This window comes from Bufo bufo, chromosome 1, assembly GCF_905171765.1.
Source record: "Bufo bufo chromosome 1, aBufBuf1.1, whole genome shotgun sequence".
NCBI classification, from domain to species: Eukaryota; Metazoa; Chordata; class Amphibia; order Anura; family Bufonidae; genus Bufo; species Bufo bufo.
In genome coordinates this window covers 46,966,841-46,985,169 of record NC_053389.1, presented here as the reverse complement: position 1 = coordinate 46,985,169, position 18,329 = coordinate 46,966,841, and the positions used below count along the sequence as shown (strand labels likewise).

The following is an 18,329-nucleotide window of genomic DNA, read 5'->3' as shown; positions in this document are numbered from 1 at the left end:
AGAAGCATTTCACACAAAAAAATTATTATTCTCCTTTTCCCTTTAAATTTCTTCCGTTACCCGTCCAGCTGTTTTTATTTGCCATTTATAAGATCTGTTCATAGAAAAAGGTTGTCACGGCCCCGCCCCCTGCTCTGTTCCGTAGCCCCGCCCCCTGGTGCTGATAACGCTCAATATTACGTAATCGTAACATTATTACATTATGTACAGACAAGAGAATCACATTGTATATGAATGTAAGGCCTCGCGCACACGGCCGTTGTTTTGGTTGCGCATCCGAGCCGCAGTTTTGGCGGCTCGGGTGCGGACCCATTCACTTCAATAGAGCCGCAGAAGATGCGGACTGCACTCCGTGTGCTGTCCGCATTCGTTGCTCCGCAAAAAAACATAACCTGTCCTATTCCTGTCCGTTTTCCGGACAAGAATAGGCATTCCTACAATAGGCCGCCCGTTCCGCTCCGCAAATTGCAGAATGCACACGGACGGCTTCCGTTTTTTGCGGACCGCAAAAAAAAACGGAACTGTCGTGTGCATGAGGCCTTATTTTTCAGCTTTTGGAAGCCAAAATCATTAATGGCATCCGGAATCGGACCCTGTGGCCGGACCCCCAAGCTTTCCAGCAGCCGCCTGGCATTGAGTAGCGTTAACCACGTCTGCGATCTTCCATCCTGCTGGTCGCACTCGGTACGGTTTTCTGGCACTGCTGTAATTTATTCTGATATCATTCATCCTGATTTTGACCCCCTTTTCCCCCAATAGAATTATCCCCCAGAGGTTCGCAGCATCTGGACTCGTGGCTTCAGTCCTGCTCGCGGTTTACACATGTGTTTATATCTAGTAAATAAGAATTAAATGTGGATCCAAAATTCTCCAATCTGGACACCATGTCCTGGAGGAAGGGGGTGCAACAGCCCCCCACGGGGCTGACATGTTTATCATCCTGCTATAAACTCCAGGCCTCTGATGGTGCAATCACTGGTCGGCGGGGGAGGACGGAGGTGACAATGAGGTGTCAGAGGGGGAGAGTCGCCTTACACATCCATTAATGTACAGCAATGTTCTGCAGATCTCTAGAGAGGTCAGAGGTGTAATAATCTGCAGAATATATCACTATGTATCTGTCAGGAGGTAGAGAGGACAGAGCGATGTTCTGCAGATCTCTACAGAGGTCAGAGGTGTAATAATCTGCAGAATATATCACTATGTACCTGTCAGGAGGTAGAGAGGACAGAGTGATGTTCTGCAGATTTCTAGAGAGGTCAGTGATGTAATAATCTGCAGCATAGATAATTATGTATGTCAGGAGGTAGAGAGGACAGAGCGATGTTCTGCAGATCTCTAGAGAGGTCAGAGGTGTAATAATCTGCAGAATATATCACTATGTATTTATCAGGAGGTAGAGAGGACAGAGTGATGTTCTGCAGATCTCTAGAGAGGTCATAGGTGTAATATTCTGCAGAATAGATAATTATGTATATGTCAGGAGGTAGCGAGGACAGAGTGATGTTCTGCAGATTTCTAGAGAGGTCAGTGATGTAATAATCTGCAGAATAGATAATTATGTATATGTCAGGAGGTAGCGAGGACAGAGTGATGTTCTGCAGATTTCTAGAGAGGTCAGTGATGTAATAATCTGCAGAATAGATAATTATGTATATGTCAGGAGGTAGAGAGGACAGTGCAATGTTCTGCATATATCTAGAGAGGTCAGAGGTGTAATAATCTGCAGAATATATCACTGTATCTGTCAGGAGGTAGAGAGGAAAGAGCGATGTTCTGCATATATCTAGAGAGGTCAGAGGTGTAATAATCTGCAGAATATATCACTATGCATCTGTCACAGAGCAATGTCTTTTTGGCAGCACAGAGGGTGTCAGGAGGGGATACTTGAACTGTATCCTGTTTCTTTAGGACCCAGCGGAGCAGCTCAGTCTGGATGTAGGGATTTGTCCCCTTGTGAGAGCCTCAGATAGAGAGAAGACAGCAAGAGACTGCAAGACAGAAGAGACAGCCCGGAGCCTGCAGCACTACACTGTGGTAAGACGCTGGACCCCCCAGCCCAGATCAGGGTCCCACAAGGGCCGCAGAGTTGGGGGTCCTGCTCCAGGCTGGGGGTCATTCATTTCTACTTGTTGCTATTTATAGGTTCATTGAATGATTCTTGTAACAGAAATGTATCAATTATCCATAAACCTAGTGACCCCTGCGGCCAGGAGACCCCTCATCTGCATACTTAGTAATTATTCCGGAGATTTAATTAGATACTTTGTTACTCTGTTCTAATTACTTCTCGGTCTGCCATATAACGTACGCAGGACCTTCACGGTTAAATTCTATGAGATGACTGGTGACAAAGGGTTAATCCCACCTTCAGACAATATGGCTGCTCAAGACGGCTGGGGTCAGTGGGTTCTTCTTAGGGGGGCGCAGTTATAGGACCCCCCATTTTTGCAGTCAGGTAATTTTAGTTCTTTTTTTTTTAGGAGGGATTTTTGGGGGTTCCAGCAATGGGCTCTTCATAGTGCACCCCAGGAATGGGGGGGGGGGGGGCCTGTATAAGGACACCCCTTCCCTCCAGCGCAGGCGGCTCATGTAATTAGACTTTGTCTTCCTGATCAGCAGCCAAATCCTAAACTTTGTCTAGTTTTTTTTTTATTTTTTTGCCTTTTGCCTTTTGTCCCCCTTGTTCACAGCTGGAAGTGTATAAAAGGGAATTAGGGGGTAGGGGCTGGGAGTGGCCCCTGGGGGGGGGGGGGAGGGCTGTCCTGGATTTTGGATGGGGTGGGTTAGAGGGGGGTTTGCTGATGAATCCCAGATGTTTCCATCCTGAATGAACCACAAAATGAAGGGAACAAAGGCTTCCTCTATTTCAGGAGGGGAGCAGGGGCTGGGGGTGGAGGGGGTTATGATGATCCCTTTTACAGCTGGATGTCACCTTGCCGCAGGCAGTTTACGGGCCCCGAGGAGCAGCTGCTGGGACCATTTGGTTACACCAAATGTCCAGGATCTGCAGCTCCGACACCTCTATGTAGAGGAGAAAATGTGAGAGCGCGGGCCAAAGAGCTGACAATCACTTACCTTATACCCTCAGACACCTTGGACACCTATTAGGCTAGGTTCACACCTGAAAAAAAACCTGATGCAGAATCCGATCAGATGTGTTTTTAACGCGGACCGTATACGGAACCATTAATTTCAACAGATCCGCCAAAAAAAAAGACCCACTGAAGTTACTCCGTGTGCATTCCGTTTCCTCATGTCCGTATTTCCATTCTGCAAAAAAATGTGTCCTATTATTGTCCACATTGCGGACAAGGATAGGACTGTTCTATTAGGGGCTGGCTGTTCCGTCCCACAAAATACGGAATGCACACGGACGTCATGCGTACTTTTTGCGGATCCATTTTTTTTCAGGCCGCAAAATACATTCAGTCGTGTGCCTGAGCCCTTAACATGCAGATTCCCCATTGAAATCAATGCAGAAGATCTGCACGTGTGAACCTAGCCTTAGGGCTCATGCACACAAATGTAAGGGCTCCCATTGTCATGAATGGGTCCATGGTCTGCAAAATACGGCAAAAGGTAGGTCCTATCTTTTGTGCTGTGGAGATATGGAGCCGAAACGCCTACGGAAGCGCTTCGTAGTGTTTCCGATCCGTGCCTCCGCTCCGCAAAAGATAGGACATCTCCTACCTTTTGCCGTATCTTGCAGACCCCTTCAAGTCAAGGGGTCTGCAGCACGGAGTGCACACGGCCAGTGCCCGTATATTGCGGACGCTGTTTTCCGTCTGCAGTACGGGCACGGAGCCCTTGCGATCATGTGCATGAGCCCCTGAGGCTATCCGCACGCGGGTGTGGGGCTGACTTGCAGAAGTTCCGTGCAAATATAATAAACTTTATATAGCGCCAACATATTCCGCAGCGCTTTACATTTAGGGGCTTCTAGTACAGCAGCAAACAGGTCAACAATTAAAACAGGAGGACTGAGGGCCCTGTGCGCAAGAGCTTACAATCTATCAGGAGATATCTGTGTGTTTGGTGTGGATATGATGCGGTTTTGCGGCATATCTCACTCTTGCATTGAAGAGGGTGAGATCCGCACAAATAGCGGACACGCTGCAGATTTCAAAATCCGCACGGAACAAAAAAGCGGAGTGTACGTGCGACGTGTGTGATCTCATACACTTTACTAACACTGGATTTTCCTCGGGGAAAAAAATAAAACGGAAGCTGTCGCTGATGTGAACCTGGACTTTACAAAAAATACCGCACAGACACCTCCACTTTGAATAGCGCCATGAAATCAGAAACCCTGCCGGGGGCGCCGAACTGTTCCCATGAGGTTCTTTTTACGGATACGTCGGCACATGTAGTAAATGGACACTCAGGGCGGCTGAGACTTATTGTATAATTGTCGCCATGCGACTGTCGGAGACATTATTTGATCTGCCATCCTCCATGAGCAGCAGTGGCGGGGGTTCTGCGCAATTTCCATCCCATTCTCTTTTCTGGGCTGCAATGGCCAATGACAGGAGGAGTTGAAGGGGGTGTCCAGGATTTAGAAAACTCGTCTGCTTCCTTCACCAGTCCATGGGTTGTGTGTTTGCTTCGCAGCTCCGTTCCATTGAAGTGAATAGGGCTGAGCTGCAATACCACACACAGCCTGTAGACAGGTGTGGCGCTGTTCTTGGAAGAAAGCAGCCATGTTTTTCTAATCCTGGACCCTTAATCCTCAAAGTGGTGATACATAATGGATTCCAGATGGATGAGGAGTCCTTGGGGCTCACACTAAGGAACTGACAGCCAAGTGTGACATGACACTTCTTCCTGACTCCTTAGAGGTAGGAAAAGTAACACTTCGTGAGGTGTCGGGTGGATTATTTAACACTTTTCCTCCTTTAACCACAGTAATGATCGGGCAGAGATTTGCTCGCTCAGTGGTCACGGCTTCCATGTTTTCCTCCATCACGATGTGGTAATCCCGGGCCCCGGTGCCATCTCTTGTTTGCTGGCAGCGCTCATCACGTAGAAACCCTTCACCCCCCCCCCCCGGGTCTGGCAGCAAAAAGTGGAAAATGTGATGTACGGAGCGTCTACCTGTGAGCGACATCATTGTGCCAGTGACCACGTCGCCCGCGGGAAGGGGGGTAAACCTGTACAACGAGACTTTCCACCGAGTCCGAGTGAATAATGGCCGCTGCCATGTGACGGCGGCATCCAGATCAGCAACATCCGGCACTCCAGCTATTCTGAAACTACAACTCCCAGAATCCTTCTTTGATTTCTATGGGAACAGCCAAGTAAATGTGCATGATGGGAGTTGTAGTTTCACAGCGGCTAGAGTAGCTATCCCTGAACTATATAATCAAACTGAGGTTGGTGTGTGGTCCTAGGTACCTCAGCTTTGGCTTTTGTTGGTGTGTAGCTCCTGGTGCCTCGGCTGTAGCTCTGTGGTGTGTGGTTCTGGATGCCTCATGCCCCGGCTGTGGCTCTGTGGTGTATGGTTCTGGATGCCTCATGCCCCGGCTATGGCTCTGTGGTTGGTGTGTGGTTCTGGGTGCCTCATGCCCCGGCTATGACTCTGTGGTTGGTGTGTGGTTCTGGATGCCTCATTCCCTGGCTATGGTTCTGTGGTTCTGGATGCCTTATGCCCCGGCTATGGCTCTGTGGTGTGTGGTTCTGGATGCCTCATGCCCCGGCTGGCTGTGGCTCTGTGGTTGGTGTGTGGTTCTGGATGCCTCATGCCCCGGCTGGCTGTGGCTCTGTGGTTGGTGTGTGGTTCTGGGTGCCTCATGCCCCGGCTATGACTCTGTGGTGTGTGGTTCTGGATGCCTCATTCCCTGGCTATGGTTCTGTGGTTCTGGATGCCTTATGCCCCGGCTATGGCTCTGTGGTGTGTGGTTCTGGATGCCTCATGCCCCGGCTGGCTGTGGCTCTGTGGTTGGTGTGTGGTTCTGGATGCCTCATGCCCCGGCTATGGCTCTGTGGTTGGTCTGTGTGACTCAATGCCTCATACCACGGCTCGGGGGTCTTGTCTGGACTCGCTGTGTTGCGGGGGCTGGAGGCAGGATTTGGCTTTTCTCCAGTTTCCTGAACCTCCCGGGTAATAACCTAAACGTCTCACATTCCCGACACAGGATCGTGTTATGTCTGCGCCGGACTAGGGGCCGACGTTAGATTGTAAGCTCCTCTGGAGGCAGAATATTCCTTCTCCATTGTTACATTCTACATCTGCAGTCATTGCTGGGACTGGGAGTATAACCCTCAACATGGAACTACAGAGGAGTCATGGGTGCTTCTGAGATGTAGTACATAGGTCATACAGTCTGGGTACTTACCTGCTGTGTGTGTATACCTGAGATGTAATACACTGGTATACAGTCCGGGTACTTACCTGCTGTGTGTGTATACCTGAGATGCACTACACAGGTATACAGTCCGGGTACTTACCTGCTGTGTGTGTATACCTGAGATGTACTACACAGGTATACAGTCCGGGTACTTACCTGCTGTGTGTGTATACCTGAGATGTACTACACAGGTATACAGTCTGGGTACTTACCTGCTGTGTGTGTATACCTGAGATGTACTACACAGGTATACAGTCTGGGTACTTACCTGCTGTGTGTGTATACCTGAGATGTAATACACAGGTATACAGTCCGGGTACTTACCTGCTGTGTGTGTATACCTGAGATGTACTACACAGGTATACAGTCCGGGTACTTACCTGCTGTGTGTATACCTGAGATGTACTACACAGGTATACAGTCCGGGTACTTACCTGCTGTGTGTATACCTGAGATGTACTACACAGGTATACAGTCCGGGTACTTACCTGCTGTGTGTGTATACCTGAGATGTACTACACAGGTATACAGTCCGGGTACTTACCTGCTGTGTGTGTATACCTGAGATGTACTACACAGGTATACAGTCCGGGTACTTACCTGCTGTGTGTGTATACCTGAGATGTACTACACAGGTATACAGTCCGGGTACTTACCTGCTGTGTGTATACCTGAGATGTACTACACAGGTATACAGTCTGGGTACTTACCTGCCTGTAATAATATCACCTCTGTGTATAGATAAGGCAGGATCCATCATTTACAGTAGGTGATTGTCAGAGCTGCCCAGTAAACCAGTGAGGTCCCCCCTGACCATTGTGTCTGTGGCCCATGAGGCTGCCGTAAAGCTATTTTTTTTAATGCTGTGTAAATGCTGTTAAGAAAGAGCTCCGGCAAGATGGCCGCCCCCATAATCATGGTCAGAAAATAGAATAAAGAAATCTACAATCAGAAAATGAAAACTGATTAGAGGAAAAGGATCTGTCGCTATCTGGTTTTAACTGGCAGATAAAATTATTGGTGACACATTTCCTTTAAATTTATTTAGTCTTGAGAAGATCTGTAAGGGGGGGACATGATTAAAGTAGTTGTCTGGGTTCAGAGCTGAACCCGGACATACCCCCATTTTCACCCCGGCAGCCCCCCCTGACCTGAGCATCGGAGCAGTTCATGCTCCGATGTTCTCCTTTGCCCAGCACTGAATCGCACAGGGCAAAGGCATTGTCTGGAGTTCCGGTGACGTACCGGGCTCCCATGGGGCTGCCAGGAAGCCCGGCGACGTCACCGGCACTGATGGGCGGGATTTAGTGCTGCCCTAGCCTGTAAAACTGCTAGGGCAGCGCTAAAGCCCGCCCATTAGAGCCGGTGACGTTACCAAACACACTGCTGGGTGGAAGACAGTGTGTTATTGTAAATGAAAGAGCCCTTGCCCTGCACGATCCAGCGCAGAGCAAGGGAGCGCATCAGAGCATGAAATGCTCCGATGCTTACATCAGGGGGGCTGCCTGGGTGAAATTATGGGTATGTCCGGGTGTTAATCTCTGAACCCGGACAGCCCCTTTAACCTATACAAATATATGAATGGGCCGTACAAAACATACGGGGAAAAGCTGTTCCATGTAAAATGCGCTCAAAAGCAAGGGGGCACTGCCTCCGACTGGAGAAGAAAAAGTTCAGTCTCCAGAAGCGTCAAAGCTTCTTTACTGTAAGAACTGAGAATCTGAGGAGTAGTCACCGCAGGAGCTGATTCTTTACTGTAAGAGCTGAGAGTCTGAGGAGTAGTATCCTTAGGAGCTGATTCTTTACTGTAAGAACTGAGAATCTGAGGAGTAGTCACCGCAGGAGCTGATTCTTTACTGTAAAAGCTGAGAGTCTGAGGAGTAGTCACCGCAGGAGCTGATTCTTTACTGTAAGAGCTGAGAGTCTGAGGAGTAGTATCCTTAGGAGCTGATTCTTCACTGTAAAAGCTGAGAGTCTGAGGAGTAGTATCCTTAGGAGCTGATTCTTCACTGTAAAAGCTGAGAGTCTGAGGAGTAGTATCCTTAGGAGCTGATTCTTTACTGTAAGAGCTGAGAGTCTGAGGAGTAGTATCCTTAGGAGCTGATTCTTTACTGTGAGAACTGAGAATCTGTGGAATAGTCACTGCAGGAGCTGATTCTTTACTGTAAGAGCTGAGAGTCTGAGGAGTAGTCACCGCAGGAGCTGATTCTTTACTGTAAGAGCTGAGAGTCTGAGGAGTAGTATCCTTAGGAGCTGATTCTTTACTGTAAGAGCTGAGAGTCTGAGGAGTAGTCACTGCAGGAGCTGATTCTTTACTGTAAGAGCTGAGAGTCTGAGGAGTAGTCACCGCAGGAGCTGATTCTTCACTGTAAGAGCTGAGAGTCTGAGGAGTAGTTTCCTTAGGAGCTGATTCTTTACTGTAAGAGCTGAGAGTCTGAGGAGTAGTCACTGCAGGAGCTGATTCTTCACTGTAAGAGCTGAGAGTCTGAGGAGTAGTCACCGCAGGAGCTGATTCTTCACTGTAAGAGCTGAGAGTCTGAGGAGTAGTCACCGCAGGAGCTGATTCTTCACTGTAAAAGCTGTGAGTCTGAGGAGTAGTAACCTCATAAACAATTCTTTACTGTAAGGTCTGTGAATTAGTCACCTCAAGAGCTGGTTCTTTACTGTAAGAGCTGAGAGTCTGAGGAGTAGTTTCCTTAGGAGCTGATTCTTTACTGTAAGAGCTGTGAATCTGTCAAATAGTTATCTCAGGAGGTGGTTCTTTACTGTAAAATCAGTAAAGCCTCATTCACACGTCCGTGTTTAAATCTGTGAAAACGTAGTCAGTGATGGATCCGTGTGTCCGTTTTTTGCTGTCCGTGTGTCATCCGTGTTTCACCGACACTCAACAGCTGAAAAATAATTTTCAAAGCATCTCTTCTTAATGTTCTATAGACTATAATGGGCATGACGGCCAAAATAGAGCTTGCGTCCGTGGAGAACATGTGAATGAGGCTTAAGGGGTTAAAGGGGTTGTGTCACTTCAGCAAGTGGCATTTATCATGTAGAGAAAGTTAATACAAGGCTCTTACTAATGTATTGTTATCATCCATATTGCTTCCTCTGCTGACTGGATTCATTTTTACACCACATTACACGCGGCTAGTTTCCATGGTTACAGACCACCCTGCAATCCAGCAGCTGTGGTCGTGCTTGCTCTCTAGTGGCCGGGACCGTAGGAGTACACATACGTTGGTGCTTTTTTTATAGTATGCAAGCACGGCCACCACTGATGGATTGCAGGGTGGTCGTAACCATGGAAACGAGCAGGGTATAATGTAATGGAAAAATCAATCCAGCCAGCAAACAAAGCAATATGGACAATGACAATACATTAGTACCCCATTGAATCTGTAGAACAGTCACCTCTAAGCTGGTTCTTTACTGTAAGAGCTGTGAATCTGTGATACCTCTTCACACCGAATACATCAGCCAGATATATTCCAATGTTCCCAGGACAAGGACTGCCCCTGCAGTGTCCTAACCCTAAGGCCTCATGCACACGACCGTATGTATTTTGCGTTCCGCAAAACAGCTGACCCCTAATAGAACAGTACTATCCTTGTCCGTAATGCGGTTCTTTTTTGCGGAATGGAAATACAAACAAATGGAAACGGAATGCACACAGAGTACCTTCCGTTTTTTTTTTTTTTTTTTGCAGACCCATTGAAATGAATGGTTCCGTATACGGTCCGCAAAAAAACGGAACGGACATGGAAAGAAAATACATTCGTGTGAATGAGCCCTAATATAAAGAGTCATCTCTGGGTATTTACATGGCAGTGACGTCCGTTGGGGTTACTACCCCTTGAACGGGTGACGCAGCTCTGTCCATCCCTTCACTCGTCACGTTATATTCTTAGGATGTCCACATTGCGTCCATCCAGTCTGCCGTTGCGGGAGGCCGGTAGATGCATCCGTGCGTGTTGATTGGCTCTGACTTACCCTGTGACTTTGGGCACGTTGCCCGGCTTCTAACTGCGCTAAAGATGAAAGAAAAATGAAAAACCGTGTCGGTAATGATTTTGTGAAACTTTGATCTAACCCTACATCTCAGAATATAAGTGATCTCATCAACGGGCTCCTTGGCTCTCCTCCCCCTCGGGTCAATGTGAATGCCCACCCATGGTCATGCCCCCTGCTGGCCACTTTAGTTTTATGATGATGTTCTAAAGGAGGGAAGGTCCTGGCGGCAAGGCCGTACCTCGATACCTCCTGTTATAATGTCTGCTGGAATCAGTGGAGCTCGTGGCCTAAAAATATACAGATTAGACATGAGGAAGAGTCACCAAAGGGGCAAGAGACTTGGCCGGGCTTTTGCTGCCACATACAAATAGATTTGTACTAGTTTAGGTGGAAGATCCCTTTAAATTCCCAGCAGTTCCTTCTCAGCATCTGACAACAAGCATCATTCAAGTGGCCGCTGAGGAGCAACCGACAGAATGTCTGCGGTATGAGTGCAGCTCTGAAGACATCCTAAGGCCCCTTTCACACAGGCGAGATTTCTGCGCGGGTGCAATGCGTGAAGTGAACGCATTGCACCCGCACTGAATCCGGACCCATTCACTTCAATGGGGCTGTGCAGATGAGCTGTGATTTTCGTGCAACGCAGGCCCCATAGAAATGAATGGGTCTGAGTGAAAATCGAAAGCATCCGCAAGCAAGTGCAGATGTGGTGCAATTTTTACGCATGGTTGCTTGGAGATGATAGGGATGAGGAACCCCGGACCCCATTAAAGTGTATTCCCTGTATTATTTTCCCTTATAACATGGGAAACAGGGCCTGCGCTGACATCACGTGGTGAGCGCGATGATGTCATCAAAGGTCCTTTTGCAGGTCCTGAAAGAAGAAGAAGAAAGAAGACCGGCTGCGCGAACAAGTGGATGAGGTGAGTTAATTATTATTTTTTTTTAACCCCTCCATTCATAATTTACTATGCATTCTGTATGAAGAATGCTATTATTTTCCCTTATAACCATGTTATAAGGGAAAATAATAAGATCGACAGAACACCGATCCCTAACCCGAACATCTGTGAAGAAGTCTGGGTACCGCATTCAGTTTTTTATCACGCTCGTGAAAAACACATTGCACTCGCGCGGAAACAACGGAACGCAATCGCAGTCAAAACATACAGAAATTGCGTGCCTTTCCCTGAACGCACCTGCATCGCCTCCGGCCCTCACCCGCGACGCCCGTGTGAAAGAGGCCTAATTCTCCTTATGTTTCTGTATTGCAGATAAGCCCGTTTCCTGCAGCCATGCGCGCCGCTTGTCTCCTCCTCCTCTGTGTCCAGGGTAAGTGGTGAATTCGGCCCCTTTACATCGCCCCTCATCATCCAGATTGTATCCGCAGCCAGTCACTGCGCCGGGATGCATCCAGTGGCTGTGCCTCAGCCGATCATCGCCAACATGGCGGCTTCCCTAGCGGGGGGGGGTGCACCTAGCCTTTCTGCTGCCTGAGGCGAAAACTGAAACAGCGCCCCCGCTCCCAATGCCAATTTCCTAACCTAACTCCTTCCTTTCAGCCCATGGCCCTTCGGCTGCCCCCCTCTTGCTCCTACCTGGTGCTGCCTGAGGCCATCGCCTCACCTGGCCTCATTGGTGGTGCGCCCCTGTGCCCTGGACAAGCCCATGTCTCAGTGCTTTACCATTGTGCTTCTCCCTGGAGCTGATGCATTGTATATGTGACCTGTCCTTTATTGTATCTGCAGGAATTTTGGCTCAGCAGTTTGAGGCCAACCCTCAGTACGACAGTCCCACAGGTAAGACCTGAGCGGGGCTGTGACCACAGGCTGCGCCCCTCCTGTGTGATACATAGTAGTTAAGACTTGTGTTACATTGTTTCAAACCATTTAAAGGGCCGGTGCAGTCCCATGTTGGTAAATCTTGTTAGTAGCTTTCTATTAGCTACTGGGCGGAGGCATTAACTAAGACCGGCATTTCACATGGCGAGTTTTAATCTGACGTCAGATGCTCCAAGGTTATGATGCAGCGCAGATCTGTGCGCTGAAACTGAACTCTATTCCAGCAAGGATGCCGGCGTAGATCTCCGTTATTATATATGCTAGTTTCCTGGCATACATTATATTAATTGCGCCAGGCCGCAGCCCCGCACTGACTGCTCTCTTGCCCCCCGCCCTATTTTGGTTGGAAAAGTGTCGAGCAAAGAACAAAATTTTGCATAAGTTGAGTGTGGGCCAAACTTTACAACTTTTTGACACCATTTTCCTGACGTATTGATAAATGTCTTACTTTTCTAAGCATTTTAAGGATCCATGCTTGCTGTCAATAAATTGAAGCAGTCTGGTTTACACCCAGAGGTTGAAAACCCGCCCTGACCCAATACGTCTCACAGCTGAGGGTTTGTTACAATTATATCAGTGAGTTACACAGTAGCAGCACAACTCCCCCCCCCCCCCCCCCCTCCCCCCATGCATTAATACATCGGAGCAAACCCTCAGCTTGGAAAGCATTAGATGAGGATGGGTTTTCAGAAGCTGGCTGTGTCTGTTCACTGACAGCAGCAGAGATCTTGAACACGGTGATTAATTAAAGCATTTAGTAATTTAGATTGCTGTTAAACCATTGAAGGGTTGGCGTGAATGTGAAATAAGAAGGAAGGGTCTCGGTTATGTATCCAGACACAACACCCCTTTTTCCAATGAATGGAGCTGAGCTGCAATACCAGCCATGGACAGGAGGGGCGCTGTATGTTCTGAATGGAGAATCTCTTTCTGCCTCTTACGTCTCCTTTTTTTTTTTTCCAGAGTCTCCTTATTACTACGACTATGACGGTAAGTGGCCAGTAGTGGCGGATCTGACCGAGGGGATTGCTGTTTGATACCAAATATCACACAATTGGCCCTTCTTGTAGACCCACTGCATATGAGGGGCAGATATCAGTAAGCTCCACCATTGTAAATCCAGAAACTAAAGGAAGGTCTCATCTTCAGACCTTCACATGTAGTGACTCGTTTACGTTGTATCTAATATTCTGGATTTCTGGGCCCCTGGCAGAACAGTCTGTGGTACAGCATCAGCCGAACCAGCCCGTCCAGACCGGATTCCACGTCCTGACCCAACCGGATCATCAGATAAACCAGTTTGAGTTTGTCCCTCAGCAACAGCAGCAAACCCAACAGGAGATCATCCCAGCGCCAACGTTTGGTAAGAAGTTGAAACCCAAATCCAAGGAGGGATCTGCGTGAAATGTTGTTGTTGGCGACTCTGGAGAGGATCGGCGACGGCTTAGTTGTTTGTCTTCTATTTCAGATACTTATCAGACTGAACCAACAGAACCTGGACCCCTGGGTAAGTGTCACCAGATCAGTCTATTGTCAGGACATAAGTGACAGGCAAAGCTGGGCGGAGGGGCCCTGGGTGCCAGGGGGCAACATCAAGGCATTCGACCTCAACCCCAGGGTATTTACAGGGCTAAGGGCAGGAATTGTAGTCTTTGACCTGGAAGAAAGAATCCCGACTACGACTACACAACAGTGATCGCCATCTTAAAATCTGATGGGCGTTCATCATAAAGATGAAGATGATGATTTGCAATTCACATTATTATTAGGTGGAGAATATAAATTCCCACTGTAAATGTGCACAGCTCTGCTTTATGAGGACGACGTGTCCGTTGTTGATGACACTTGTGTTGCCTGACAGATTGTCGTGAAGAGCAGTATCCCTGCACCCGCCTGTACTCTGTCCACAAGCCCTGCAAGCAGTGTCTGAACGGGATCTGTCTGTACAGGTAAGTGGCTGCTTGTCCACTGCTGGGGTTGGTATGTTGATAGGTGGCTCTGTTCTGCTGGTGTCGGTGTGTGAATATGTGGCTATGTTCTGCTGGGGTCGGGATGGGTGGTTGTGTTCTTCTGGGGCTGGTGTGTTGATAGGTGGCTATGTTCTGCTGAGATAGGTGTGTGGATGGATGGCTCTGCTCGGGTTTGGGTTTGGTGTGTGGATGGGTGGTTGTTTTCTTCTGGGGCTGGTGTGTTGATAGGTGGCTGTGCTCTGCTGCGGCCGGCGTGTGGATGGGTGGCTGTTCTCTGCTGAGGTCAGCGTGTGGATGGGTGGCTGTTCTCTGCTGAGGTCAGCGTGTGGATGGGTGGCTGTTCTCTGCTGAGGTCAGCGTGTGGATGGGTGGCTGTTCTCTGCTGAGGTCAGCGTGTGGATGGGTGGCTGTTCTCTGCTGAGGTCAGCGTGTGGATGGGTGGCTGTTCTCTGCTGCGGCCGGCGTGTGGATGGGTGGCTGTTCTCTGCTGAGGTCAGCGTGTGGATGGGTGGCTGTTCTCTGCTGAGGTCAGCGTGTGGATGGGTGGCTGTTCTCTGCTGAGGTCAGCGTGTGGATGGGTGGCTGTTCTCTGCTGAGGTCAGCGTGTGGATGGGTGGCTGTTCTCTGCTGAGGTCAGCGTGTGGATGGGTGGCTGTTCTCTGCTGAGGTCAGCGTGTGGATGGGTGGCGGTTCTCTGCTGAGGTCAGCGTGTGGATGGATGGCTGTTCTCTGCTGAGGTCAGCGTGTGGATGGGTGGCTGTTCTCTGCTGAGGTCAGCGTGTGGATGGGTGGCTGTTCTCTGCTGAGGTCAGCGTGTGGATGGGTGGCTGTTCTCTGCTGAGGTCAGCGTGTTGATGGGTGGCTGTTCTCTGCTGAGGTCAGCGTGTGGATGGGTGGCTGTGCTCTGCTGCGGCCGGCGTGTGGATGGGTGGCTGTTCTCTGCTGAGGTCGGCGTGTGGATGGGTGGCGGTTCTCTGCTGAGGTCAGCGTGTGGATGGGTGGCTGTTCTCTGCTGAGGTCAGCGTGTGGATGGGTGGCTGTTCTCTGCTGAGGTCAGCGTGTGGATGGGTGGCTGTTCTCTGCTGAGGTCAGCGTGTGGATGGGTGGCTGTTCTCTGCTGAGGTCAGCGTGTTGATGGGTGGCTGTTCTCTGCTGAGGTCAGCGTGTGGATGGGTGGCGGTTCTCTGCTGAGGTCAGCGTGTGGATGGGTGGCTGTTCTCTGCTGAGGTCAGCGTGTGGATAGGTGGCTGTGCTCTGCTGCGGCCGGCGTGTGGATGGGTGGCTGTGCTCTGCTGCGGCCGGCGTGTGGATGGGTGGCTGTTCTCTGCTGAGGTCAGCGTGTGGATGGGTGGCGGTTCTCTGCTGAGGTCAGCGTGTGGATGGGTGGCGGTTCTCTGCTGAGGTCAGTGTGTTGATAGGTGGCTGTGCTTTGTTGGGGTCAGCATGTGGATGGGTGGCTGTTCTCTGCTGAGGTCAGCATGTGGATGGGTGGCTGTTCTCTGCTGAGGTCAGCGTGTGGATGGGTGGCGGTTCTCTGCTGAGGTCAGTGTGTTGATAGGTGGCTGTGCTTTGTTGGGGTCAGCATGTGGATGGGTGGCTGTTCTCTGCTGAGGTCAGCGTGTGGATGGGTGGCTGTTCTCTGCTGAGGTCAGCATGTGGATGGGTGGCTGTTCTCTGCTGAGGTCAGCGTGTGGATGGGTGGCGGTTCTCTGCTGAGGTCAGTGTGTTGATAGGTGGCTGTGCTTTGTTGGGGTCAGCATGTGGATGGGTGCTTGTGCTCTGTTGGAGTATGAACATGTAGTTGTGCTCTGCGGTACGGACTGGTAGCTGTGTTCTGCTGGGGCCAGTGTGTGAATGGGTGGCTGTGCTCTACTGGGACAGACATGCGGAAAGGTTGCAATGCTCTGCAGGGGCTGGCGTCTGAATGGATGGGTGTCGATGCTCTGCAGGGGTGGTGTATAGGCTGGGTTGTTCTGGTTGGTGGCTCCGGGTACAGTATTCTCTATAACTTTGTTCTCCTCTGTGTCTTCTCAGCCAACGACGCATGTATGTAATCAACAAAGAGATCTGTGTACGCACTGTGTGCGCCCATGAGGAGCTCCTGAGAGGTAAAAGCATCTCAAATCTGTGGTGATGATGATGACGACCTAGAGTCTCATCCTCCCGATTATCTGCCATGTGCCCCCCATTACAAACTTCCCTATTAATTTATTATACGCAACTTGGGGAGAGTTCACATCACCGTTATTTGTGTGCATGAGCCCTAAAGCTTATTGCACGTCCACGTATTATTATGGTTGGCGCCATCTGTTCGCTTTGGTTGTCGTGTTGTCTGGTTTGCGCTCGTCGGCCATGTCGGAGCAGTCACTTTCCTCTCTTTTCACCCACAGCTGACCTGTGCCGGGACAAGTTCCCCCGCTGCGGGGTGGTGGCGTCCAGCGGGCTGTGTCACTCGGTGGGAGCGCAGTGCACCAGAAGCTGTGGAGGCTGTTAGAAGAGACTGTGCCACCAAGAGGAAAAGCAACCCGCCACCGGAGGGCGCCCTGAGCCCTCAATCGCAGTCAGTGTGATTACTGAAAGGGGTGGGAGGTGCTAGTATTATATCCCCCTATATTTTACTGTATTGTACTGTATGTGCCACTGTCAGGGCACTGTGGGCTCTCGCCCTTCTGTCCACTAGTCCTTACCATATAATAACCAGCCCAGCACACTGCACTGCTCCACCATATTCCCAGTGACTCTGCTCTGCTCGGAACTGGTTTCTCCAGCAGTGGAGGGGTCTGGGGCTCCGGTTACATTGTGGCCAGTCGCCAGCAGCGGGTCAATGTGTCCTGAGGATCCTGAGCTCCGGTCGTTGTGTACTGTACGATCTCCTGCCATCTTCCCCCGCACCCCGGGCTCTGCCGCTGTCTGGCTCCCGCCCTTCACCTTTCCTCCCTGTTGTAGCCTCTGAGTCACCATCCGTTTCACATTACGGGGACGTGTGGATTCGACTTTCTTTTTTGTAATGTGTTTTGTATAAAAGAGAAATAAAATGCAGAATTTTACCCCGTGCCACGAGGACGCGTCTAATTATAGCGAGGTGGGACTGGGAATCATCTCTCCCGGAAGCCATGACAATTATAAATCATTTTGGTAAGTTATCTGGACTGGTCATCAACTGGTCAAAATCTGTCCTGATGCCACTGGCTAATGGGGGAAATTCAACCCCGTATAGTACAGGGGGCCTACAAGTAGTCACATCCTTTAAATTTTTGGGAATACAGGTATCTACCAATACACAGGAATTTGAAGACTTAAATCTACCACTGATTAATGGGTTTAGAGGTAAAGTAGAAGCATGGACCAGACCGCCTCTCACTATAATTGGAGGCACCAATCCACTAAAAATGATTCTGATGCCCCAACTTTTATATCTTATATATAATGCCCCGACCTGGATTCCCACTCAGGTTCTTTTATAGGGTGATTGCAATATTTAGAGATCTAATATGGAAAAGAGGTATAAAACTTACTACACTACATAGGCCAAAAACACAAGGGGGGCTAGCAGTACCAGACCCGTGGGTGTATTATCCAGCAGCCCAATTACAACATATCAGGGGTTGGGGAGAATGGCGAGAAGGTAAATACAGCAGGAAGGATAGGGAGACAATGTCATGTCAGCCTTAGAAGATGGTCAGAGGCACCAATACCAGCTGCTACTGTACGTACAATACATAACGTTTGGTGGAAATCCAGAGACATAGCTAATAACTGGATTTACAAGTCATACCCCAATCTGGCCCAACTACATGTATAAAGAGATAGACAAAGTATCAAATATACAGATATGGACTTAGTCGGATGACTCAATTATACTCTGATAAAGCCTTAAAAGAGTTTGCACAAATACAACGAGAATTTAACATACCCAAAAAGTTCTTTTTATCTGTATTTACAACTAAGGGCACGCTATACAATCCCAGGAGAAACAAGAGAGTATTACACCTGCGCCAAAACATACCATTATAGATCTCACGCAACTACAACTGGGGTGACATCCCTCCACTATAGAACGCTCATGGAAATGCAACATAAAAACAGACCACTACAACTATATGATGAATGGATAAGGGTTTGTGTTATTGTGATTTAAGGTCTTTCAGAAAAATTATCGGATT

General features: G+C 49.2%; 1 protein-coding gene across 1 annotated transcript; it reads left to right on the top strand.

Annotated features, from left to right (window-relative positions):
* The first annotated feature begins 807 nt into the window (after positions 1-807).
* On the top strand, positions 808-17,220 carry MFAP2 (microfibril associated protein 2). The gene is made up of 10 exons (XM_040422983.1): positions 808-837; positions 1,912-2,037; positions 11,630-11,687; positions 12,104-12,154; positions 13,160-13,186; positions 13,410-13,559; positions 13,665-13,703; positions 14,058-14,145; positions 16,201-16,274; positions 16,557-17,220. Exons 1-10 carry the CDS (start codon positions 823-825, stop codon positions 16,658-16,660), a joined length of 732 nt encoding a protein of 243 aa, XP_040278917.1. The 5' UTR covers positions 808-822; the 3' UTR covers positions 16,661-17,220.
* Positions 17,221-18,329: the final 1,109 nt, after the last annotated feature.

What these genes read in the sequence shown, in the direction of transcription:
- MFAP2 (XM_040422983.1), top strand. An exon ending in TCAGTACGACAGTCCCACAG is followed by an intron (nt 12,155 to 13,159) that starts GTAAGACCTGAG and finishes TTTTTTTTCCAG; the next exon opens with AGTCTCCTTATTACTACGAC. An exon ending in CATCCCAGCGCCAACGTTTG is followed by an intron (nt 13,560 to 13,664) that starts GTAAGAAGTTGA and finishes CTTCTATTTCAG; the next exon opens with ATACTTATCAGACTGAACCA.